Here is a 22,275-nt window from a genome sequence, read left to right on the forward strand (position 1 = left end):
GTATATATATTTAAATATACCCTCGCCTGGTCCACACAAGGATAGAAATCCACATCAACACACACACACGCACACACACACACAAAGACGTGCTCATGCTGGCCTGCAGGTAAACGACTCTATAAAGTGATTCATACGGAGCAGCGTGCTAATGTCGTTACCGCGCTCATAAAAAGACGCGCTCGCAGCAAATACAGTGAAAACAGTGAAGTCCACTCTGCTTTACAAACGGCGCTCTGCAAACACAGATGGTGGAAATTTCCAGGTGAGTGATATTTTACCAATAAATAGATTTTTTTTTCTTTCCTACAGACAAGAGATGGCTCATTATTAGCTGAGATGGACGTCCTGGAGCAAACGGTGATCTGATGGTTATGGAATATCTCATAAGGAAAAGCTGATTTGGGGACTGGATGTCTTTAGGCCTCAGTCTCTTGAAGTCCTGCTGCTTACTGAGGTCGTTAAACGCACTCATTTTCCCTTTCAGCCTGAATGTGGCTCATTTGAGAGAACAGGACTGGAGGTCACTGCGCTGCAGAGCATCTGCAAACAAGACTAAAACCTGCAGCTCTCCCGTCGCCCCTCGAGGCTGAAATAACCGTTAAACTCCGCGGTATTACTGGATCAAACAAAGAGCGCACTGCAGATTTAGTTTGAGAGGTGCAGCTCAAAATTTGTTCTATGGGTGGTGCTGGAGAGAACAGGTCCTGGGGCCAATCTGGACTATGAGAACAGTGATTGATTTAAAATAAATAAATAAATAAAAAACTTGACCTACGACCTCAGCACATCCCAAATCTGCAAAAAGGACCTGCAGAGATCGCATTTCCTCCATCAATCCATACATTTTCTTCTGCTTATCTGGGGCCGGTCGCAAGCTGTCGCCAGTCTCAGACACATAGGACGATGGACACATAGGACAATGGACATTTAGGACGATGGACATGTAGGACAATGGACACATAGGACGATGGACACGCAGTGATGTGGCACGTCGAGCGAACAAAGTCAAAAGCAGAATACATCCTCTGCTGCTCAGAAAGAGAGTCGTGGTTCATTTTTCATTTCAGATTTGAATCTCACATATTTGTTCTCGATTTTTAACTGCCTCACGATGCATCACTACATCCCTGTATGTTTATTTTTTGTTTTTTTAAATTTTTTAAAATAATTATTTATTTATTTTACATCCCAACATTCAGGTTCTATTCATGAAGTTTTTTTTTCACCTTTTTCAGATTTTGTTTTTCTAGGTTCATATCTGTACTTATACTTACTTTACTCGTCCTTTTTGGTGTCTGTATTTTTTGCAGCAGTTTGGCACAACTTAAAAAGTCAAGGAGTTCTTCAGAAAGATTAAAATTTGTCCTCTGGGGACCAAGACATAGCCACACTGTATTTTAAGTGTTGGATAGATGGACCGACCTAAACTATCAAAAAACACACACACACACACACACACACACACACACACACACACACACACACACACACACACACAAAGACAATTGCATTAAGTGGTCCGTACAAGCCTCCAACCCCCATTAACACCCAGTCCTGGCACCCTCTTAATATGCTTTCATAGGTCTTTTTTCAGCGTGATATAACTGAATTATCACTCTGTAAATGGCTAGAAGGCAGAGAGCAGAAATTAAACTGCATCACTCAGCTTCAGTCTGCGTCTGAATCCTCCGTCGGCCCCCCGGCACCTCTTTAACTTGTGGTGAAAGTATTTGTTGAAATGTGCTATAAATATGGCAGCAGTTTTTAAAGGTTAAAACATGTGAGAAATACTTGAATAAAGACTGCAAAGAAACGGCAGTGAAGACATTGACATGAACCCTGGAGGACAAGTGAGGTCCAATCGAGCAAAAGACAATTCCTCTACTGTCGCTGATCACCAGCAGAAATACATAAAAGCAGCCTGACTGAAATAAAAGTTCCAGTGAAGGTCAAAACCTGTGAATTGTTATAATTAAGCATTGGATTTTTTCATTGCTGTTAACGGTGGTCCAGGTCTGGCCGGTGCTCTGTTATTATGGGGTACCAGGGTCCCTAAAACTTCAGTTAATAGCCAGAGCTACTATTCACTTAAATCACTGAACTCAAAGGGCTTATATGTGAGACGGGCTTTTTATTTTCTTAACAAAACAGTTGCTCAGCAAAGATGGGAATACAATCAGATTATTTAGTTAACTCTTTGTAACCTGGGTAAATTGGCTTAAAAAAAGAAACATGGGAAGAAGGTAATTAGCAACAAAAGGAAAAAAATGACCCGGAAGTACAAGACAATTACCTGGAAATTTAACTTAAAAAAAAGAAGAAAAATAAAGTTGTTTTTTTTAAAAAGAAAAAAAATTACCTAAAAAAATGCTCAAAAGTTATCATAATCCTGTTAAATCATTTTAAATATCAATGTATGAATATAGTTCTGGTTGGTGTGTAACTGTAGCCAGTGTAAGAGCCTTCTGTCTCAGTGTGGTTTGTACTAAAAGGGGACAGGATGTCAATCATGGGGGACAGAGACCATCACTAAATGCTTCACGCACGTGGGTTGATGGAGCATTTATTCAGCCGCAGTACTCAAACGAGCAGTTAACGTCTAAATTAGCTCTGTAACTGTGAAAGAGATTTTTTTTTTTTTTTTTTTTGGGAGGAAAAGTGTGAGCAAGCACAATTTGGAAAATAGATTTTGCAGTTCTGAGGTTAACTGTGAATCAACTCACGTGCTGCTGTCTGCATGCTGCTGTGCTCCAACAGGAGTTAGCAGCTAACAGGAGTAAGCAGCTAACAGGAGTTAGCAGCTAATAGTGAGCCACATTGTGCCTAATTCTGTGACTCACAGTGACACTGCTGCTGCTGATGCTGCTGCTGCTGATGCAGCTGCTGCTGCTAATGCAGCTGCCGATGCTGCTGCTGCTGATGCAGCTGCTGCTGCTAATGCAGCTGCTGCTGATGCTGCAGCTGCCGATGCTGCTGCTGCTAATGCAGCTGCTGCTGCTAATGCAGCTGCTGCTGCTGCTGCTGCAGCTGATGCTGATGCAGCTGCTGCAGCTGATGCTGATGCTGCAGCTGATGCTGATGCTGCAGCTGATGCTGATGCTGCAGCTGCCGATGCTGCTGCTGCTGCTGCAGCTGATGCTGATGCAGCTGCTGCAGCTGCCGATGCTGATGCTGAAGCTGCCGATGCTGCTGATGCAGCTGCTGCTGCTAATGCAGCTGATGCTGATGCTGCTACAGCTGCTGCTGCAGCTGATGCTGATGCTGCAGCTGATGCTGATGCTGCTGATGCTGCTACAGCTGCTGCTGCTGCAGCTGATGCTGATGCTGATGCTGCTGCTGCTGTTGCAGCCATGACTGATCCACCACTACCTGCCTTCTCCACAAACACTTTAGCTGTGTTTGAAAATGTTCCCTGACACAAAAAATGCACTATTCAGTGTTTTTAAATGTGTTTGAATTCTTAACTCAGAACTCAGAATTTCCAAGATTAATGTTGCAAATTTGCAAGAAAAAAAGATGTATTTTCTCTGAGTTTATGAAGTCCTAATGTGTGAGAACTCACAAATTTCTGAGGAAACAAACTGCTATTCTCTGAGTTTATAAAACCACAAATTTGTGAGAAAAAAAGTCAGAAAAATAGTGTTATTTTTGTTTTTGGTGGGTCAAAGAACCACATCGCTCCACGCTGTCGTGTGGATGAACTTATCAAATGGCACTTTGTAACTGTATTTAGCAATAACGAAACAGCTGCTCCTGATCTTCGCCCAGAGTCAGCAGATGATCATCTGAATCTGGACTTTACAGAGACACACTTATTTGGATTGCATGACTATATTCACCACTGTGTCGCCTGAAGCAGCCACTGAGATCGGATCTTAAACTGTTACATTTAGCAACAAACGGCTAATTACTTTTGTTAAAAGTTTGTCATCTAATTATAGAATTACGATTGCCAGAAATTTGATCATATATATCATCGTGAGGTTTTTAGGTGGGAAACAATAAGTGCTGCCGCCTCACGGTCCTCATGAATATTTGCACCTGACCCACATAGCAGAGCTGTGAGTCTAAACTCTGCAGGCCAAAACATCCCTCTCTCACTTCCTCCTTCACCAGGTCTACGTCTCCCTGCAGGTTCCTCTGGCAGCTCCGGTGTAATATCTCGCTGCTGGCGAAACGCCATTAAGGTCAAGGTGTGTAATGAAGCGTTATGATAGTGTGGATACTTAGAGGTCCTGGGAAATCACACTCTGTTGTACCCACTGGCCTTTCAAGGAGAGAGAAACTTTTTGGTGAGCGGACAGATGGACTGACACGTTCTCATTTGTCACATGTCGACGCTTTAGATTGGACTTTCGCGTCTACGTATTACGCTGTGGGTCTGCGTCTGCTGTTGAAGTTCCAGGATGCTGCTACCATGATGTCAACACATGCACATGGTGGGATCACGCTGCACGTGGTTATGTTTAGGCAACAAAAGCACATGGCAACCAACGCCAGGACGTCAACAACTGCACATGGCGACCAATGTGGGGACGTCAACAGAGTTATCTGTTTTAAACAAATGCAAACCAAAGTGTTAACACTGAAACAGCGACTGCTCTGAGAAATATTTCCATTTATGGCTCAGGAAGCATCTTTGCGCAGCTGAGCCTGAATGTGACCTTTTGAAATATAAATGCATATACACGCTGCCACTTCGCACAGATTGCACTGCATACATTTTCAAAGCTCTCATTATGTTTGAATGTAATAAGTATTTCTGTGCATTGGAGCGATTGGATGATGAAATCTGTTTGGCACTGCCGAATCACTGAGAGCCTGTGTTTCCCGGGGAGTGTGTGTGTGTGTGTGTGTGTGTGTGTGTGTGTGTGTGTGTGTGTGTGTGTGTGTGTGAGTGTGTGTGTGTTTCTGCCTCCTACTCCACAGCTGCGTAGGGAAGCTTTGGCACGAGTTTGCGTATCAGAGCGCACTCTGCCTCCCCATCACACCTTATTCTCTCTGACAAAAGGCCCTAATGGCTCAATATTTTAACGTCTGCTCAGAGCGAGTGAAGACAAAATCCCGCTCGCCATCTGCCGCAGCTGCAGACGCTCCTCTCTCAGAGAGATCGACGGGTCCACTGGCGAGTGTTTTAATTTCACGTCGGCGTCGGGAGACTTCCTCCAGAACAAATTATTCCAAATTATGACAGAGAGCCTCTCAGGAGCTCCTCTGTCACCTCTGGGGAACACAGCGCCTGGACTGACCTTTGTGTACAGTCAGCCTGTGATGTGTGTGTGTGTGTGTGTGTGTGTGTGTGTATCTAATCCTGCTCAGATGTCTGTGACCGTCCTAAAGCGATGACCTAAAAATAAAAAAAAAGTTTTTTTTTAAAAAACTACTTCCAGAAAATATTCAAAAATTGCTCCATGTTTGAGAGGCTGGTTACAATTTAAGGGGAAATTTTAATTTAAAATCATTTCATTTTCATATCAACACAAAAAGTAACCGGATAAAGCAACGATGTCGAGACATAAACCAGTTTTAAAGAAATATGTATAAAAACATCATTTTCACGAGGTACAGGGATGAAGAGGGGTGTTTACAGGGTTACTGTTTATTTATTTGCTTATTTAATAAATAATAAAAATGATATTTATTTTTTCCTGCTTTATATCAGGTACAAGGTAGATTTCTTTTGTCATTTTCCTTAAATGTGGTTTATCTTCCTCTTTTTCCTGTAAATAAAATGAAAAATCACAGATATTTAAGTTTGAGTATGTGCGTGTATATTTACATACAGTTTGGGTGTAAATGAATAAGGAGACTATGTCATTAAAATTCAATGATTTATGGAGAAGAGGTGAGATTAAACACGTTTTTTCTTCTTCTCACTCCTTTTTCGAATACGTAAACTAAGTCATCACGTATTTGAGTATTTCATTTGCTTTATATTCTTCATTGTGTGTAATTATTATTATTTTCTGTCTGTTTTTGTGTAATAATTTCTCTTTTTCTCTTATTTGCATGTTAAGAATAAATGGATCAAGTCAAAGGAAGATGTGTTTAACACTAACTTGAGTTAACTGATGTTCAGCAGGATTTTCTGTGCACAGCATATAAGACAACATTACATGCAGAGCAGCTTTTTCATAACGCAGGAGTTTTACTTGGATTAAAATGCAATCAGCACATTCATTACACCTTATTGAAAGCCTCATTGGAATAAATGTGTCTTTACTCGACGTGCTAATTAAGCTGCATGCTGCGAATCTGTGCAGTCGAGGGGCTTTAATTTGTTAGTGGCAAGTTAGTGAATAGAAGATGATTAAATTTCTACAGGAGAAAACTTAAATGCACAACTTAAACAAGAAGGACTCTGTGCAGAAAATTCTATTTGTTTGCACAATTTGTGGAAGATGAAAACGACCCAAAACAAATGTTAACCCTTTGGACACCTGATTAAGATTTGATTTCTTTCAAAATGTGGTTAGAAGGCGATAAGAAACTTTATAAGACAAGGCCAAAAATTAACAAGACATTACAAAAAAAAAAAGTTAGAAGAAAATCACTTAAAAATAAGCACAAAACAGTTAGTAAGAAGTAGACAGAGAAAAGTAGAAAATTAACAGTAAGTGACCAAGAAATGCTGAAAAAAGTAAAAAAAAAAAAAAAAAAAATAAAATTAAATAAAAATATATATATATATAAATATATTTCTTCTTGATTCTCTAAAATTCAATCATTCAGTTTATTTTACTGAAAGCACCAAAGAAGAAGTAATACCGACATCGTAAACAAGAAAGACGCAAAAAAAAGAGATTAGTAGATATAGAAGACTATTTTTTAATTTTTTTTTTTTTAAAAAAAAAAAAGCTAAGGAGAAATGTCCAGAACTACATTCATAATTATATATTTGAATTATTTTACAGAATTATAACATTTTTTATATTATTTTTTTTTTTTTTATTTCAGGTCTTTTTTTTGCTTTGTTTTTTTTTCCTCTTAGATTTAATGATTAATTAATTTATCTGTTTATTTATTGGCTAATGTTCAGGTAATTTTCTGCACTTTTTACTAATTTCTTGCTAACCTCTTCTTTTTTTGGCTCATTACCTTCTTCCCATGTTTTTTTTTTTTTGGTTTGGTTGTTGTTTTTTATAAATTAAAAAAATCCAATTTGCCTAGGTCTCAAAAGTTTAAATAAATAATTTACTTGTAACTCCTGTCTTTGCTGAGCAACAGTTTTTGTGTGAAAGAAAATAAAAGTCTGTCCCATATTGAGGCATGTCCCAAATAAAAGCCTGCTGAGTTAAGTAATTAATAATGAAATAATACTGAAAATAATAAGAATAATAATAAGAATAATAAATAATAGACAAAAAAAAAACCAATAAAAAAAATAATTTAAATTTAAAAAAAAATAATAATAATAATGGGAAAAAAAATAATAATAATAATGAAAAATTCAAAATAACAGCCCAAGTTTTCAATGTAAGCTTTACGGTAGCGTGTGAAAGGCGTCTGATCACAGCACATCTGATCAACATTTATCTGTCAGTGTTTAAGGATGACAGCTGTGACATAACATGACAGAACATGCTGGAAACCAGCATCTAAATTAAAAACGATGTAACATCGATCCTTGTGAATGTTGTGCGTCAGTTCAAAGAGTTCGACCACATCAGAACCGGGAGCTGTTTCCACGGCGGCGCTGCCAGCGTTAATGGAGTGTGACGCCCCGGGGATCAGCTGGATCAGTTGGCTCCGGCCGGGCGGCGCTCTTAGCCAGATGAGAGCTGAATCTTGCCCCAGTTTAAGCCTAATTTAACACAGCTCACACTGGTAGCAGGCAGCAGCCAAGAATCTGCATCCACATCACGTCCTGCAGCCTGCAGAGCGACTGTGAACAGCACGGACCCACAGGAGGTCCACGGCTGACTGCAGAGCTCGACCTGTGACCGGGACGGTGACAGTTTGGTTTGTGTGACTCCAGATTCATGCATCTGCACCGTGTTTCTGTTATTCCTGAATACTGGAAAAGTTCTTTGCTGCCTGCTGGAGATATTATTACTTAGCTGCTTACATCACGCATGCAGATATATATGTTTGAAACCTGAGCAGATTGCCAATGAGCAACTTTAGAAAAAATGACCAAATAATTAGCAAAAAGTAAAGTAAAATTATCTATAAACTAAAGAAAAATGAAAACAAGGACATGAACTAAAAAAGTGCTTAAAAAGAATTTTTTTACTATAAAAAAAATTGAATGTATTATTATAAAATACAATATAATTTAAAAAAAAAAAAAAAAAAAAGTAAAAACAAACAAATAAATGACCCGGAAAAAAGTGCTAAAATGATTAATAATTATTTAAAATAATTCAAGGTTTGTGATTATGATAATTATAAATACACTTCTAGGACATTTTTTCTTTTTTTAAAAAAACAATTTTCCAAATCCACTAATTTACTGAAATTTGCAGAACGATTAAAGTTAAAGTTGCTCGTTGCCCTTTTTCAACATTTTTTTAAAAGATCAATATGTTCAAGATTCAAAGGGTTAAATATCTGTAAAGAGGTCTGAACGCAAGAAAATCGGATCTACCTTCTCTCGTCTTTTTATCGTGGCCAAAGGAAACGCCTGCGGACGGGCAGCGAGCGGCTGGTCACACTGAAGCTTCGGTCACATAAAGGGAAGTGAAGGAGACGCTCGACCATAATTGGCCCTTCTCGAGGTGAAGGGCTATCACAGAGTAATGAGAGGACGAGCAGCAGGAAGTGCCCGCCAATTAGGAAGCAACAATCTGCAGCCTTGAAGCGGCGGCCTTTACGCGATTCTACGGACGGTAAAGAGCGACGCGGGGCCCTCCTGCAGATCAGGGAGAACAGGATATAATGGACTTATCTCTCGCTCTCACTGGCAGAGTGCACGCCATCATTACTGAGAGTGAGATTTCCTCCGCGCTCACTGAAAGATAATTGACCTGGAGACGGCTCCAACCGGAGATCTTCGCCATGGTTACATATCGAGGCCTCATTCATCGAATCAAACGGCCGGCCAGAGGAGACACTGAGAGCTCTGTGAACTCCTCCGTGAAGCTCGCCTTGTTCTTCCACCCAAAAAACACCACCAATCCGGATTTGTCAAATAGCGCCGCTCTGTCAGAGTGTGACGCCAAAAGCCACCTTTCTTTCTGCGTCCACATGAAACGAGTTAGAAAAGATGGCAGTCGGGCAGATTCTGTGGCGTTGTTAAGATTCGCTGGCGGACGTCGTTACATGGTGAGGTTTATTCGTTTTTTAGTTTATTAAGATCCACATTATTCTTCCTGAGGCCCAACAAAATTATACATACAATAAAGAACGACAAAATACCGGAAAAACCAGCGTATCCAGCGTGAAAAAAAAACAAAAGGTACAGAAAAAAAAAACATCAAGCGAATATCGGACTCCTGCATGAAAGTCCGGGGTTTGTTGGACCCGCCCGCCTTACAGGGACCTTTGTGCTCCTTTTATTACGTCATTTCCTGCAGCGTTTCGACCTGATGCAGCGAATCATGTGATTGTGACAGGTTCTGTCCGGTAACGTTCTCACCGCGCACGACCACGTATCCTGCTGCTGTCGCAGGTGCCGTCCAGCCGTCCGCTGGTGTATAATTACACCGTGAACAGTTCTGTCCGGCGTTGAACGTGTTCGGACAGAACCGGTCTCGTGTGCATGAAACACTGAAGGACAGCGTCAGGTAATAACGCTGCTAATAACAACACGACAGCGCTTATAGGAGGGCAGGTGGGGAGGTCGATGGATCCCGCAAACAACCGACTTGCGTGCAGGAATTTGGCATTCGCCTCCTGTGTGATACTGCGTTTTTCGGGGGTTCTACATCAATGTATTAAAAATTCTGTGTTTCAAGTTGTATTTTAGTTCAGATGGATCAAACTGATCTGCTATTTCATCCTTCAGTTTATGGATTTGTTTGTCTGACTTGGCAGTGTTTTTTAAATACCACAAAGAATATACTCGATGTATCGCGGCTTCCCAGCAAAAGTTTGGGTTCGAAAAAAATGCTTAAATGCAACCATTGAATGTTTTAGTAACATTTTCAGTGGCAAGTTTTCTTTATGTTCCCAGAACGTTCTTTTAAAGTTTGAGCAACATTCTCTATAAACCTTTAAAAAATGTTAATATTTTTATTATTATTGTTAATATATAATATGTGTGTAATCTCAGTCCTCAATAACATTTTCTGAATGCTGCTTTGAAAATGTTCCCCTTTTTCTATATTTTTAATTTAACTTCCTTATTTTATTAAATGTGACAATAGTGTATTAAACTTTATTATATAAATTTATTATATGGCAGTAGCTACTTTATTCAACTTTATAATTTAATAATATAATTTAATAATATTTAATGGCAGTTTATTCAATCATGTTGTATTTTAGTAGTTAGCATTAGTTTAAAGAACATTTGAAGATATTGAGATATATATAGTGTATCGTAATATAACCTTGAAATATCACAATATTACTTTACAACCATATCGCCCAGCCCTACTCTGCAGTTTACAGAAGAAGAGAGAAAAATGGCAACAGGAGCAAAATAGTGGGTCACACATCAGAAGCAAAAAGCTGGCTCACAACTTCGAATTTTGAAAAAAAGAGACGGCGTCTTTGAGTAAAAATCTCTGAATGAAAGCACAACATGAGAATCGGAGAGCGGCTGAGAGGAAGCCTGCAGGAATAACGTGTGGATTAACGGTCAGATCTAAATGAAGTCGAACCGTGAGAATCTGGGAGCACAGCCAGACCTTCTCTGTACATTTTCTTCAAACTCTTTGCTTCACGACGCACACTGATTGCCTGAGGAAGTACAATTCTCCGTCCCATCGTGTTTCTTTCATTATTGCTTGTGGCAGGAGGGAGGGGGGGGTTATCCACATGGCCAATTTACTGCTTTTAGCACGTTTCCGGGTGAATTTCCATTTAAAGTGAAACTTTGTGTTCAGCCGTTTCAGCGTCGGCCTGCAAAACCACAGCAACGACCTGTTTTACAACTTGTTCATGTTACAAATGTGTTACTAATATTTAAGTTGTGTCTGTGCCAACTAGTTTGTGTCAAAGTGCACATCAACCTCAGGAGCTGCATTTAACCCTTTGAAAACACAAGGATAAGGAAACATGCAACTTAACAAGACATGGTCCAAAAATTAGTAAGAAATTATTTGAAAAATTACAAAAAATACTTTAAAATATGCCAAAAAGAATGACTAAATATAAATAAATGAGTCAGTAAGTAAATTAGTAAATAAATAAAATGCATGAAAGCATAATTTAATTTAATTTTAAATATAATAATAATAAGAAGAATAAGAAGAATAATTTTCTGTTTTTTTTCCTTTTTTTATTGTTTTTTTTTTTCTTTTTTTCCTCTTTAAAAAAGAGTAATAATAATACTAATTTCCAGGTCTTTTTCTTGTCACCTTTTACTAATTTCTTGCAATGTGCGGGACATTACCTGTCAAGCTGCTCCCTGCCTTTGTTTTCGAAAAGGTTTCAAGGGGTTAAATAGCTTGTAAAAGGCTCCTGAAGCACAAGAAAACTGATGTTGATCCAGATTTTAAAGAGTTTAGTAGAAAAACTCAAGATAGTGTGCTTTGTTTACCTTTAAACACACAGACATCCCCACAGACGGACTTCTCTGCCATTTACATCGTTCTCTTACTCTGTCAAACTACAGAGCGCCTCACATCCCAGCGCCCACCTGCTCTGACGGCTGACGCACGACGTCAGTGAAGCAGCACGTGACGGTCTCACAGCTGTCACAGAACGGATCTACACTGCAGAGGAGCAAAAAGTACCACCTTTCACCCTCCCGTGTCTGTGAAAACGTGAACGCCTCACACACATCTTCATCCCCGACAGCACAGACGATCTCGACAAACAGCACAGATTCAGATCAGTGTCATCAATCCAGCATCTGACCGAACGTCTCCTCCTGAGATATGACGCTCAGAAAAGCCAGAAAAGGGTTTCTGCAAAACATGATGTCACAGTGAAGTTGACCTTTTGGTTATAAAATCTATCAATTTTATCATTTTATCCTATTAGACGTTTGTGTGAAGTTGATCATAATAAGCGTATTCATTCCCAGCCCATTCTCACGACAAACTTATCAAATAGCGCCGCTCTGTCAGTGCTTTTGGCGTATAACCGTGATGCAAAAAGCCAAAAACATGCTTTGTGAAGTCAGAGTGACCTTTGACTACCAAAACCTCAAGAGTTCATCCCTGACATCAGGAGCGGATGTCTGCGCCAAATTACGTTTTGCTCAAGTTTTGCACAAATCTGTGATGGAACCGGTGTGGTTCAGAGCTGCACTGCCTGCAAACACAAACCGCTGCAGCTCTCAGTGAACACAGCTCGCCTCCCTCCCCGGACATTTAGACACCAGACCAGCCAGCGAAGCCACCGGCACTGCGAGCGACCCCACGCAGCCGTCGCAGCGCCTCTTTGGCCTGCTGCCGAGCCTCGGAGCCTCGGAGCCTCGGAGCCTCGGAGCCGGCTAACAGCTCCATACATCAGGCTGTCAGGATGCTGAACTCTCTCCCCTCTGCCTCCAAAATGTCCCACCACACACACACACACACACACACACACACACACACACACACACTCACTTTGTAAAAAACAACAAAAACTGCATCTGAATACCTCTTCTCTGGATGATATATTACCTTTTGTGCAGTCTGTTTGTTCTCTTTTGCACAATACTTGTTATCAATATATTGTGTCAGCAGCCCCATAGCTACCAGGGAACGTTACCACAACATTGGCTAACGTTACCTACGTTATTTATTGATGGATAGATTGATTGATTGATTGATTGATTGATTTTTGCCATTTGCAGGACATTTCTTGGAAAGTTACTTTTTGTATTTTTTTCACATTTTTGAAAGAAATCAAACCAATCAGAGCCCAGCGCTTTAAACACTTGTGAAAGGCGTCTGAACGCAGCACAAGAAAAGCGATGTCGGGGTTAAACTGGTTTCCTGAAGAGGCTGAAAGGAGATCCGAGCACACGTTTAAGGATTTAGCCGAATCACAGCGGGGGGAGGCTCGCTTGTCAAGGGTGAAAAACAATGTTAAAAAGTTTGGTAATTCCACAGATAACCTTAATTACCTCGACTTCCACCCCAGAGGTCCCCGGAGAGTGAGGCACGGCTCATATTTCTGTTTGCAGCTGTCCTTTTATCTGCTGCATGGCGGCAAATGATAATGCATTAGGAAGTATCACAGGCAGGACACCTGAGAAGACATTGTTTGCTTTGATTATGGGCACTTTGGTGCAGCTGATGACACTCGGCTCTGCCGCGTACCCATTATCATCATACCCCTAATCACAGTAAAGAATGCTCTCTGGTGCTGGATATCTGTATTATAACACAACACAGAAACTATACGAGCACGGCTAAAGATAGAAAGCTGCAGTTCAGCTTTTATTTATGAAAGACGGACAGAGAAGAACTGCCTCTCACTGTAGGAGCCATTTAGCATGTGTGTTTATTTTCTATTGTTATGTAGTTTAGTTTGGTGTGCAAAGATCATATCTGACGACGTGATGCAGGTCTTACAGTCTATGGCGTCACATCGAGCGTTAGACATAATTATTGGGAAAAACGTGGCATACGTGAAGCTGACCATCAGTCACAGCACATTACAGCTCTGATGTCATCCAAAATCTCCCCACCCCTCCATCAGACGCCGTCATCTCAGCACTCACTCCAGGACTCCAGGCAATTAGCAAGAGCTGCCATTAGTGGGACAGATTAACTTTCCAAAATGTGGAGTGAGAAGCCGCCATTTAATCAAGCAGCAAATGACCTGATTAAAAAAAAAATCACAGAGCAGGTAGAGGGCAAAACATTTTCGTTCCACCCGTGAGTCACGCCAACGTGCGGAGAATGAAAGCGGCTCGTGCCCTGAAGATACGTGGAGGAAGGTCAGGTGAGTGCCAGACTGAATGAAGCTCAGCGCAATCCCAGAATGCCTTTCAACACAATGAACTGGCTTCAGATAAGACGGCGAGGAAGGAGAACATCACTCAGAAACAACGGGCGACCACGCCAACAGATGACCTTTTACTCAAGGCGACATGAGACGCAGGTCCGTCCCTCAGAGTCCAAACAGCCGGCAGGTCAGACTGAATATCAGGTCATCAGGATCCTCACTAACTAATGCCGTAACTTTCATCCGTCTTCCTCGAATCCAACACAGAAATAACTAAGGACGCACCGATCCGACTTTTTCAGTCTCTATACTGATATCGAGACTTTGTGTATCGATTGATACCCGATACCGATCTGATACTATTGTTGAATTAATAAACTGTATACCTCACCATGTAGAAGTGACTATAAGCATCAGGCTTGACTTGTTTTTCATTCATTTGTTATTAAAATAACAACAATAAATGCACCGGCAGCAGAGACGGCCGTCAAACTCGAAATAAAAAGGAGTCAAACTCAAAACTAAAAATAAACTAATATTTTTTTTAAAATGTTGCAGCTGAAACTGAGAATAAATAGGTAGCTTAAATAACTTGGTCAAACAAACAGACAGTAATCAAACTTATTTGTAAATATTTGGTGAAATACAGGAAATAAAAATGAAATCCAGCAGCTGACCCTGAGAATAAACGCTGGCGGTGTTCACACTGACAGCGTCGTGGCTTCTGCAGAGCTGCCTGCTGCTATGACGTCTATATTTCACATTTATGAGCATAAAATCCTCTCAGTTATGACGTCATACAAGCTGCTGCATTGTCAACAACATGGCCCTGCAAATATTTCAAAATAAAATGCCTTTTTAACAACAGCTGAGGGCATTCAGTCCATACAGACATTGTCAGAGGGCTTTTATTTTGAAACAGAAGCAAGAAAAGTTTGAGTAAAACAGACATCTTTGTATTTCCTCATTTTTGTGACTTTAAACGGGTCAAAGATGGTATAAAGTCAATGTTACTTTTAAAACACCATTTAAATTGTATATGTCTGCTGACAAACGCACATGGCACGTGGAAAAAATGACGAGTCACCGTTTCTGTGCGGCTGACGCGCTGCTCATGCAGGCAGTGTGGAGGCTCTGATTTGTTAACACAGGCGCCAAAAAAGAAACAAAAAAAAACAGGTTCAGCGACGTTCACATGCTGCTTCAGAGTGCAAAGTAAAAAACTACGTAACACATCATTTAGGCAGCAGCTGAGAGGGAGACGCATCTCCCAGTGCTACGAGCCAGTCAAACAGGACACTTTAGCCCTGGAACCACAGAGGCATTCAGATCCTGGGATGAGACGTCTCAGTGATGCTGCAGCAGAAACTGAGAGCGAGCTGTTGCGGTTTGGCCTGGAGGATCCTGGAGGGGATTTGCCACAGGTGATATCAGGGGAGAGGAGGCACTGAAGCAGTTAGATCGTGCATTACAAATCTCTGTAACAGGTAACCTGTTCTCAAGGAGCTCGGCATTGTTCCACATGACTCATCGTGCATTTAAATGTCTGTATCTGCCCCCTCTGGTGACAAAACCCAGAGTCTGCTCGAGATTCGAACTGTGCAGCATAAACAGACTAACAGATGTGGTTCTTACCTCACTGTAATCCCATCACTCCAATCCTGGCTTCCCTCCACTGGCTTCATGTCTGCTTTTGAACTGATTTTAAGATTTTACTGATCACTTTTAAAGCATGTGTGGGTGTTGCCCCATCGTGAAGCCTCAGATCCTCAGGTGAGGAGATAAGGCTGCAGAATCAGTGACTTCTTTAAATTCACTTCTAAAAATGTAAAGCACTTTGTAAACATCTGTTTTTAAAAGTGCTATATAACTAATGTTATTATTATTATATCATCATAAAAAGTCTGGCTGCCTTTGGATCCTAGTTGTGCACTTTGGTATATTTCAGATAATAACCTGTTGCACAAATTTACTACATTATATCTCACACATACTGCACTGCAACTTATAAATATAAGATAAATTATCTCAAAACACTGGATAACGCTCCACGTTGTGCCACCTGCTGGGCAGTAATAGTAAATCCTGCAGTCAGGTTGGCTCAGGAGGTTGAGCGGGTTGTGCACACATGAACACTGAAGACGTAGAAATGTTAGAGGTAGTCTCATGACAGCATTAATCCTGCAGAGTGGAGAGCAGTTGTCTCTCCTCTTTCATCCCTCACTGACCTTCTCTGATTTGTTCCCTCTCATTTCCACCGAGAGCTGAGCGGAGAAAACTGAGGCGCTCGAGTATTTCAGCCTCATTTAAACTATTTCCGATTCTTGCTCACTGCTGCGCTTTGGAGTGGAAGCTCTTCTGTTCAAAAGGTATTTCAGATATGAAAAAGAGAAAGAGCAGATATACTAAAAGTCTCTGTGCTCCAACTAATGAAGGCAGTGAAGGGATGGACAGTTAGAGACTGATGTGCTGTGATGCTCTCATTACTGCAGTGGAAAAGTTTCAATAGTTCCCATCACACATCTGCACAAAACTTAAGCGATATTTTCAAAATGTCGATAAAACACCATTGCAAGATGACTGAGTTTCCACTGAGTGATGTTCTGTGACTTCTCTGGTGATCATCCCAGTAACCATGGCGATGGATGTTCAAAACATCAGCAGCTTTATTTCTATCGCAGCCACCACACTAGCGGTCATTATTTCCAATCCAAGGCCACGTAGGCGTGTTATGGAGCCATGATGGAAAGAAGAGCCCCTTATATGTGGGAGCTGATAGTCCACGATTTCACAGAGGAATTGTGGATTCAAAACTTTCCGATGATCCGCTCAACTTTCTCAGAGTTATGTGATGCAATAACAGCTCTTGTAGCTCCTGCTGCATCATGAGGGAGCCAGTTCCTACTGACAAGCACATAGACACAGCATCATGTGACCAAAATCCAAAAAAGGGTTTCCATTGCAGTTTTGCAAAATATGGCTTTTTCAAATACCGCCTCATGTGAGCCTAAACATTTTTTTTTAAATGGGAGTTTGTGAATTATGATGTTTGATCTTCAGAATCAGATAAAATCAAAATAAGAATGAAAAGCAGCTGCAAAGTTAAAATAACACAATTCAAATGAGTCTTTCTTCAATACAGAATTTAAAGTTTGTAAACTGTGTTTAGGTCAAATCACTGTTATGCTGACTCATTCAGTTGGAGAGCAGAAAGACAAAAGTGACCTCGCTACTTTAAATGTTCAGCCTCAGTGCCTGCCTCAAGTTTAACCTCCAACTGATTAGCTCAGCATCTAGGAATAAATTAGCTAAATAAATAAAAAATAAAAATAAATAAAAGGCTGTAGCGGCTGCCATCTCAATTAAGGTGACTCAGCATTTGGCCCAGGCAGAGGAAATGGTGTCGCGTCTGATCTTCAAGGTGAATTTATACGGATTTGCTCCCACACTCACATAATTCTGACTCAAGGCACCCAGAAAACCATGTTTCCTCTGAAGGATGAAATTTAACAGACACTCATAGCTGCAAAAAGACCATCACTGACACACACACACACACACACACACTCGTCTCAGAGAAAGCAGCCTGTGTGGAGACAGACTGGATGACCTCAGCGCCCCGGGCCACCTGCTCCTCACTGCTCACCTTAAAATCCCTCAGAAAGCTGTGAGGGATTTTACACACCGACTTAAATTCTGTTTCAGAAACAGCATTTAAAGCACTTCAGTACAAATGCTTTCCCAAGAGGTCATTTTCAAGTCTGCAGCTGGATGAATTTAAAGCAGGACACCAGAAACGCTCAATAAAGCCTCGGTAAACGTGGCTTGAAATAGTAAAAATGCACATATCATATCAAAGTTGAGCGTCTCATTAAGTATCTCCAAAAATCTGAGTGGGAATAAATGTTCCGAGAACAGCTCATTTTGACGATAACAGCATTTCTCCGCGCTGTGTGGGCACCTTTGTCAACTGTCTCTCGTCTCCATGACGACAGCCACGGAGCAAAGCGGAGTCGGCGTGGTGCAGCTCCGTCTGTTCCAGCCCTCTGACTCTGGCTGCTTTCCTAAATCCAATCTGACGCTCTGCACTAAAATGAGAGAGCTGCGGAGCGCTCTGTTTCTCCATGAATTCACTTCATCTGACGCTCTGCTGCTCCTCCTCAGACAGAGCGCCCAGAGTCGCTGTGACGCTCACAGAGAGCGGCGCTCTGGATAACCGAACGGTACAGTCCAGCAGCGCTGCTAATTTACCACGGTCCAGTCTGTGCCAGAGTGTGCTCCGGCAATCGGTGTTTCTGAACGCGACCTCTGAACTTTCAGAATCAGAGGAATTAAAATAATACATTTTATTTTACTGCTTTTTTTGCCACATGCTCACTGGTTCTGTGTAACGTTGGTAAAAACCAGCTAACAAACACAAAGTGAGCTGAAGACTCGTGTGGTAACGTTACATCTGCAGCACCGAGGAGCATTGAGGAGTTTTAATTTGGCATGTTAGTATCTACCAGCAGCTGACTTTTGATTGTCTTTATTACGTGATATGGATCTGGGAAAACCAAATCAACCCAGCTTCAGGAAACTATGAAAAAGCTAAAATGACAATATTTCAAATTTGGATTGAGACCAATGTTTGATCATTTTTGGTGCTTTTATATTATGCATGTAAGACCCTAAATTACATATTTAAAAAGGTTTTTGTGATTTGGGTTCCAAGAGGCTTTAAAACTAAAGAAATAATGCAAACAGTGATCCCAGGAATAAACCTCTTCACTGAGGTCATATTTACACTTTTAGCACAAACTTGATCTCCAAAGTGGCCCCAAAGAGAGACACAAACACCCTCATCTGTTTCCTTATTTTTCTCTTTCTTCCTTATTTTTCTCACTTCTGAATACTCAATTCACCCCATCAGGTTATTACTGGGCTTATCCAACACACACACACACACACACACACACACACACATACACACACACACACACACACACACTGACTAAGTGTGTATATGTCACTATGTTAGATGGCTGTGTCATGTTGATGGACGACCTGGGCAGGTCTGAGAGAAGGCGAGAGAGTAGAGGTATACAGATGGACGGAGAGGTCGTCATGGTGACTTGGATATGCCACACAACTAATCGATTGTTGGATAGAGAAAAAATGCACGTTTTTTCTCGACTGCCACAGTGCGCTCTACTTGGTTGTGTTGTGTTTCGTATCGTGTCACAGAGATCGACATTAACACTTACGCAGAGCAAGTAAACTCCAAGCATTACGCTTTAAACAGGACTTCTGTTAAAAACTGTGACAAACTGGACACTTTAGAAGGGACCTTTGGAGTTTACGATGTCATATGAAACAGTTGCTGACATTAGATGTAACGTGTAACGCTTTCAGAAGCTTTGTGATCCAGCCTCAAACTGCAGCGTCTCATTGAAACTTCATATAATTAATCTGTGGTGATCAATCTGACACTGAATGTCTTTTTGTGATTATCTATCCATTTTCCCATTAAAATATGAGCTGAAAAATGTTAAACTTTTGGTAAAATGCTGCACTCGTCACTGCAAAGACCAACAATCACAGTAAAAGTACTCGAAATTATAAATACAGGATTGTTCAGCTGGGAAAAGATACACATGGCTTTGTCAAGTAACACCAGCGATGGTCCGACCAATTACAATTTGGTTGAACAATAACAAACAAACAAACAACCAATGGACCAGAAGACCACAGCCATAGCACACACACACACACACACACACACACACACACACGCACAGGTATATACTTATATACAGTATGAGGCCGATACTAACCAGTTAAAGATGGAAGTGTTGAAGAAAAAATGCTTTTTACGTGAAAATGCACAAAAGTTGCAAAAAAAACAGCCTTTCAGCACCACTGTCAGTGTGCCTCCTCTCCACACACACACACACACACACACAATGGTGTAATCCATTCATTATGATGACCCTCACTGACATAAAGGCCTAACTCTAACCCTTACTTTAATCCTAACCTAAGCCTAACCTGAGCAGTAAGAACAGGACCAAATCTTAACTTCCCAAAAGTGTCCTCACTCTGTGATTTAAATGTTATTGTCCTCACAATGTAGCAAATACAAACACAAACAAATCAGTGTGAGAGCCCTCGTCCCCTTAACGCATTGCCTTGCCCCTTACCCTAATGTTAACCATCACAAATAAAAGCCTTGGATCCTACAGAAGTACGCACACACACACACACACAAACAGAAAGTAGATTAAATGCACAAATATCCCAGTAAAACCACAGTTTTCAGACTGGACCCTTTCTTTCTGATGGAGTGCGAGGCTCGTCTGAACATGTCTTGGACCTCTCGCTGCACCGGACACACAGCAATAAACTGACATGTTTCTTTTCATCAGACTCTGGTCAGCAGCTGAATGAAATTAACTCCTTTAGAGACGGTCTCTACACGTCCCATCAGACTGTCTGAGTTCACACGGCGTCGCAACAACAGCACCAGGAAATCAAACCCACCAGAGAACCAGTCTGCTTCAAAACTCACACAGCAGCACTGAGCTTATCGACGCGCTTTGAACGTTCAAAAGCCCTCACACACAAACACAGCAGCCCAGAGGACTAAACTCTCCAAATGGTCTTACCTTGCCAAACTGTTCAAAATATTGCTTCACGTCTTCAATTACTGTGTTGGCTGATAATCCTCCTACAAATATTTTCTTTGTTCTTGTGACCATCTGGAGGGAGGAAAAGACAGAAAGAGAGAGAGAGAAAATGAAGGAGGTTAGCAACATTTCACACAACACAATAACGACCGTGAAGCAGCAGGTGTGTGTGAGAGCGTAAAGCAGGGGTCCACCACGAAATCTGTAACCACAGAGACTCTGGACGTGCTGGACGTACCAAGGAAGCAAAAACTGGACAGTGAATATGAGACATTACCGATCATTGAGTTTAACAGTAAATGAAGCGCACTTGTACTGCGTCTGACCACTAAAAGTGCTTTCATCAATTCACACGCTGACGGCAGAGGCTACTTTTGGGATTTCTAAACACGCTGGTGTACCGTAACACCATAACACCGCTCAAACCTGCCCTAAAATAAACCTATAAACCCAACAGCAACTGACGTAGTACGAAGAGCAACAAAAATCACGGATGGTGGGAGGACGTGGAGGTGGATGGGTCAAACAAAATCAGACTTTCATCGAGGAGACCACACTTTTTGTCCCGTGTGAAACGAAAAGCCAACATTGTTTTAATGTTACGTTATGCTGCTTTTTGTGGCACAATCCTGGCTGGAAAAGAAGGAATGTCACAGTAAAAACACTTTTTTTGGCACTATCCCTGCGGAGAAAACAGCAACGGATCGCAAAAGGACACTTTTGGGGGCTAAAAAGCGCTGAAAAAAAACAGCCACACCTGTTATGTGCTTCAAAAAATGCTGAAAAACACAGCTCTGACTCGCTATATCATGACTGTTGTCGTCGAAGCGTCACACCATCTACCGTCTTCTGATGACACCATCTCTGCTCATATTCTGCATCAGTTTAGAAATGTATATATGATACATTAAATATCCGTGGTTTGTAGAAATGTACAATGCCAAAGTTTTCTTCTGGAGACTGGGCTGGTGAGTCCGGGCACTGCTGAGTTTTTTGGTGCGGTCAGTATGGAAGCAGATATCACACCTGTTCTGTCTCGGCCTCTGCAGGGCATTAAGGGCGTCATATTTCACTGCTGAGAAACTCTATTAGCTCATTTGGTGGCTAATACCACTGCTGGAGCCAGACACCATTCGTCTTAATGATGAGGATAGCCACTGCCACTGTTATGACTGCAGCTACAATAAATAGCCAACTGGAGAGTGAGCGGGGTGTGAGTGCAGCGAGGAAATGAATTAAAGTTCTCCATATTGCAGCAGGACAAACAGTCACCATGGGACAAATATACGGGAGGCTTTTTACTACATTGACATAATTACCAGCACAAGGACTGTCACTGAGCTAGTGTTACTGCAGAGCAGGATGAGATTAAGGCCCACTTCAAAGGCTAGAACATCATTTCTGTAGAAAAAAAATAAGCTTTTGTTGATTTATCTTTTAGGGGAAAAAGATGCTCTGAGAGTGGAATATTATGATATTATGAGTCATTAAATGAGCTATTCTTGACCAACACATGACGCTGACATGAAGTGGTGCATCTTGAAAAATGATTGTCACCAGAGAGTGAACCATGTCCACCTTGGACATCCAAAGAGCTGCAGCACCACAA

At 41.2% G+C, this 22,275-nt stretch overlaps 1 protein-coding gene across 1 annotated transcript in view; it reads right to left on the reverse strand.

Moving 5' to 3' along the window:
• Positions 1-22,275, reverse strand: part of LOC121943362 (RNA-binding protein Musashi homolog 2-like) — a 95,829-nt gene that overhangs the window by 68,687 nt on the left and 4,867 nt on the right. The window contains exon 2 of the mRNA XM_042486885.1: positions 20,646-20,738. Coding sequence (XP_042342819.1) covers positions 20,646-20,738 — 93 coding nt within the window. The remainder of the gene's footprint in view (positions 1-20,645; positions 20,739-22,275) is intronic.

This window comes from Plectropomus leopardus, chromosome 5 (genome assembly GCF_008729295.1).
Source record: "Plectropomus leopardus isolate mb chromosome 5, YSFRI_Pleo_2.0, whole genome shotgun sequence".
Lineage (NCBI taxonomy): Eukaryota > Metazoa > Chordata > Actinopteri > Perciformes > Serranidae > Plectropomus > Plectropomus leopardus.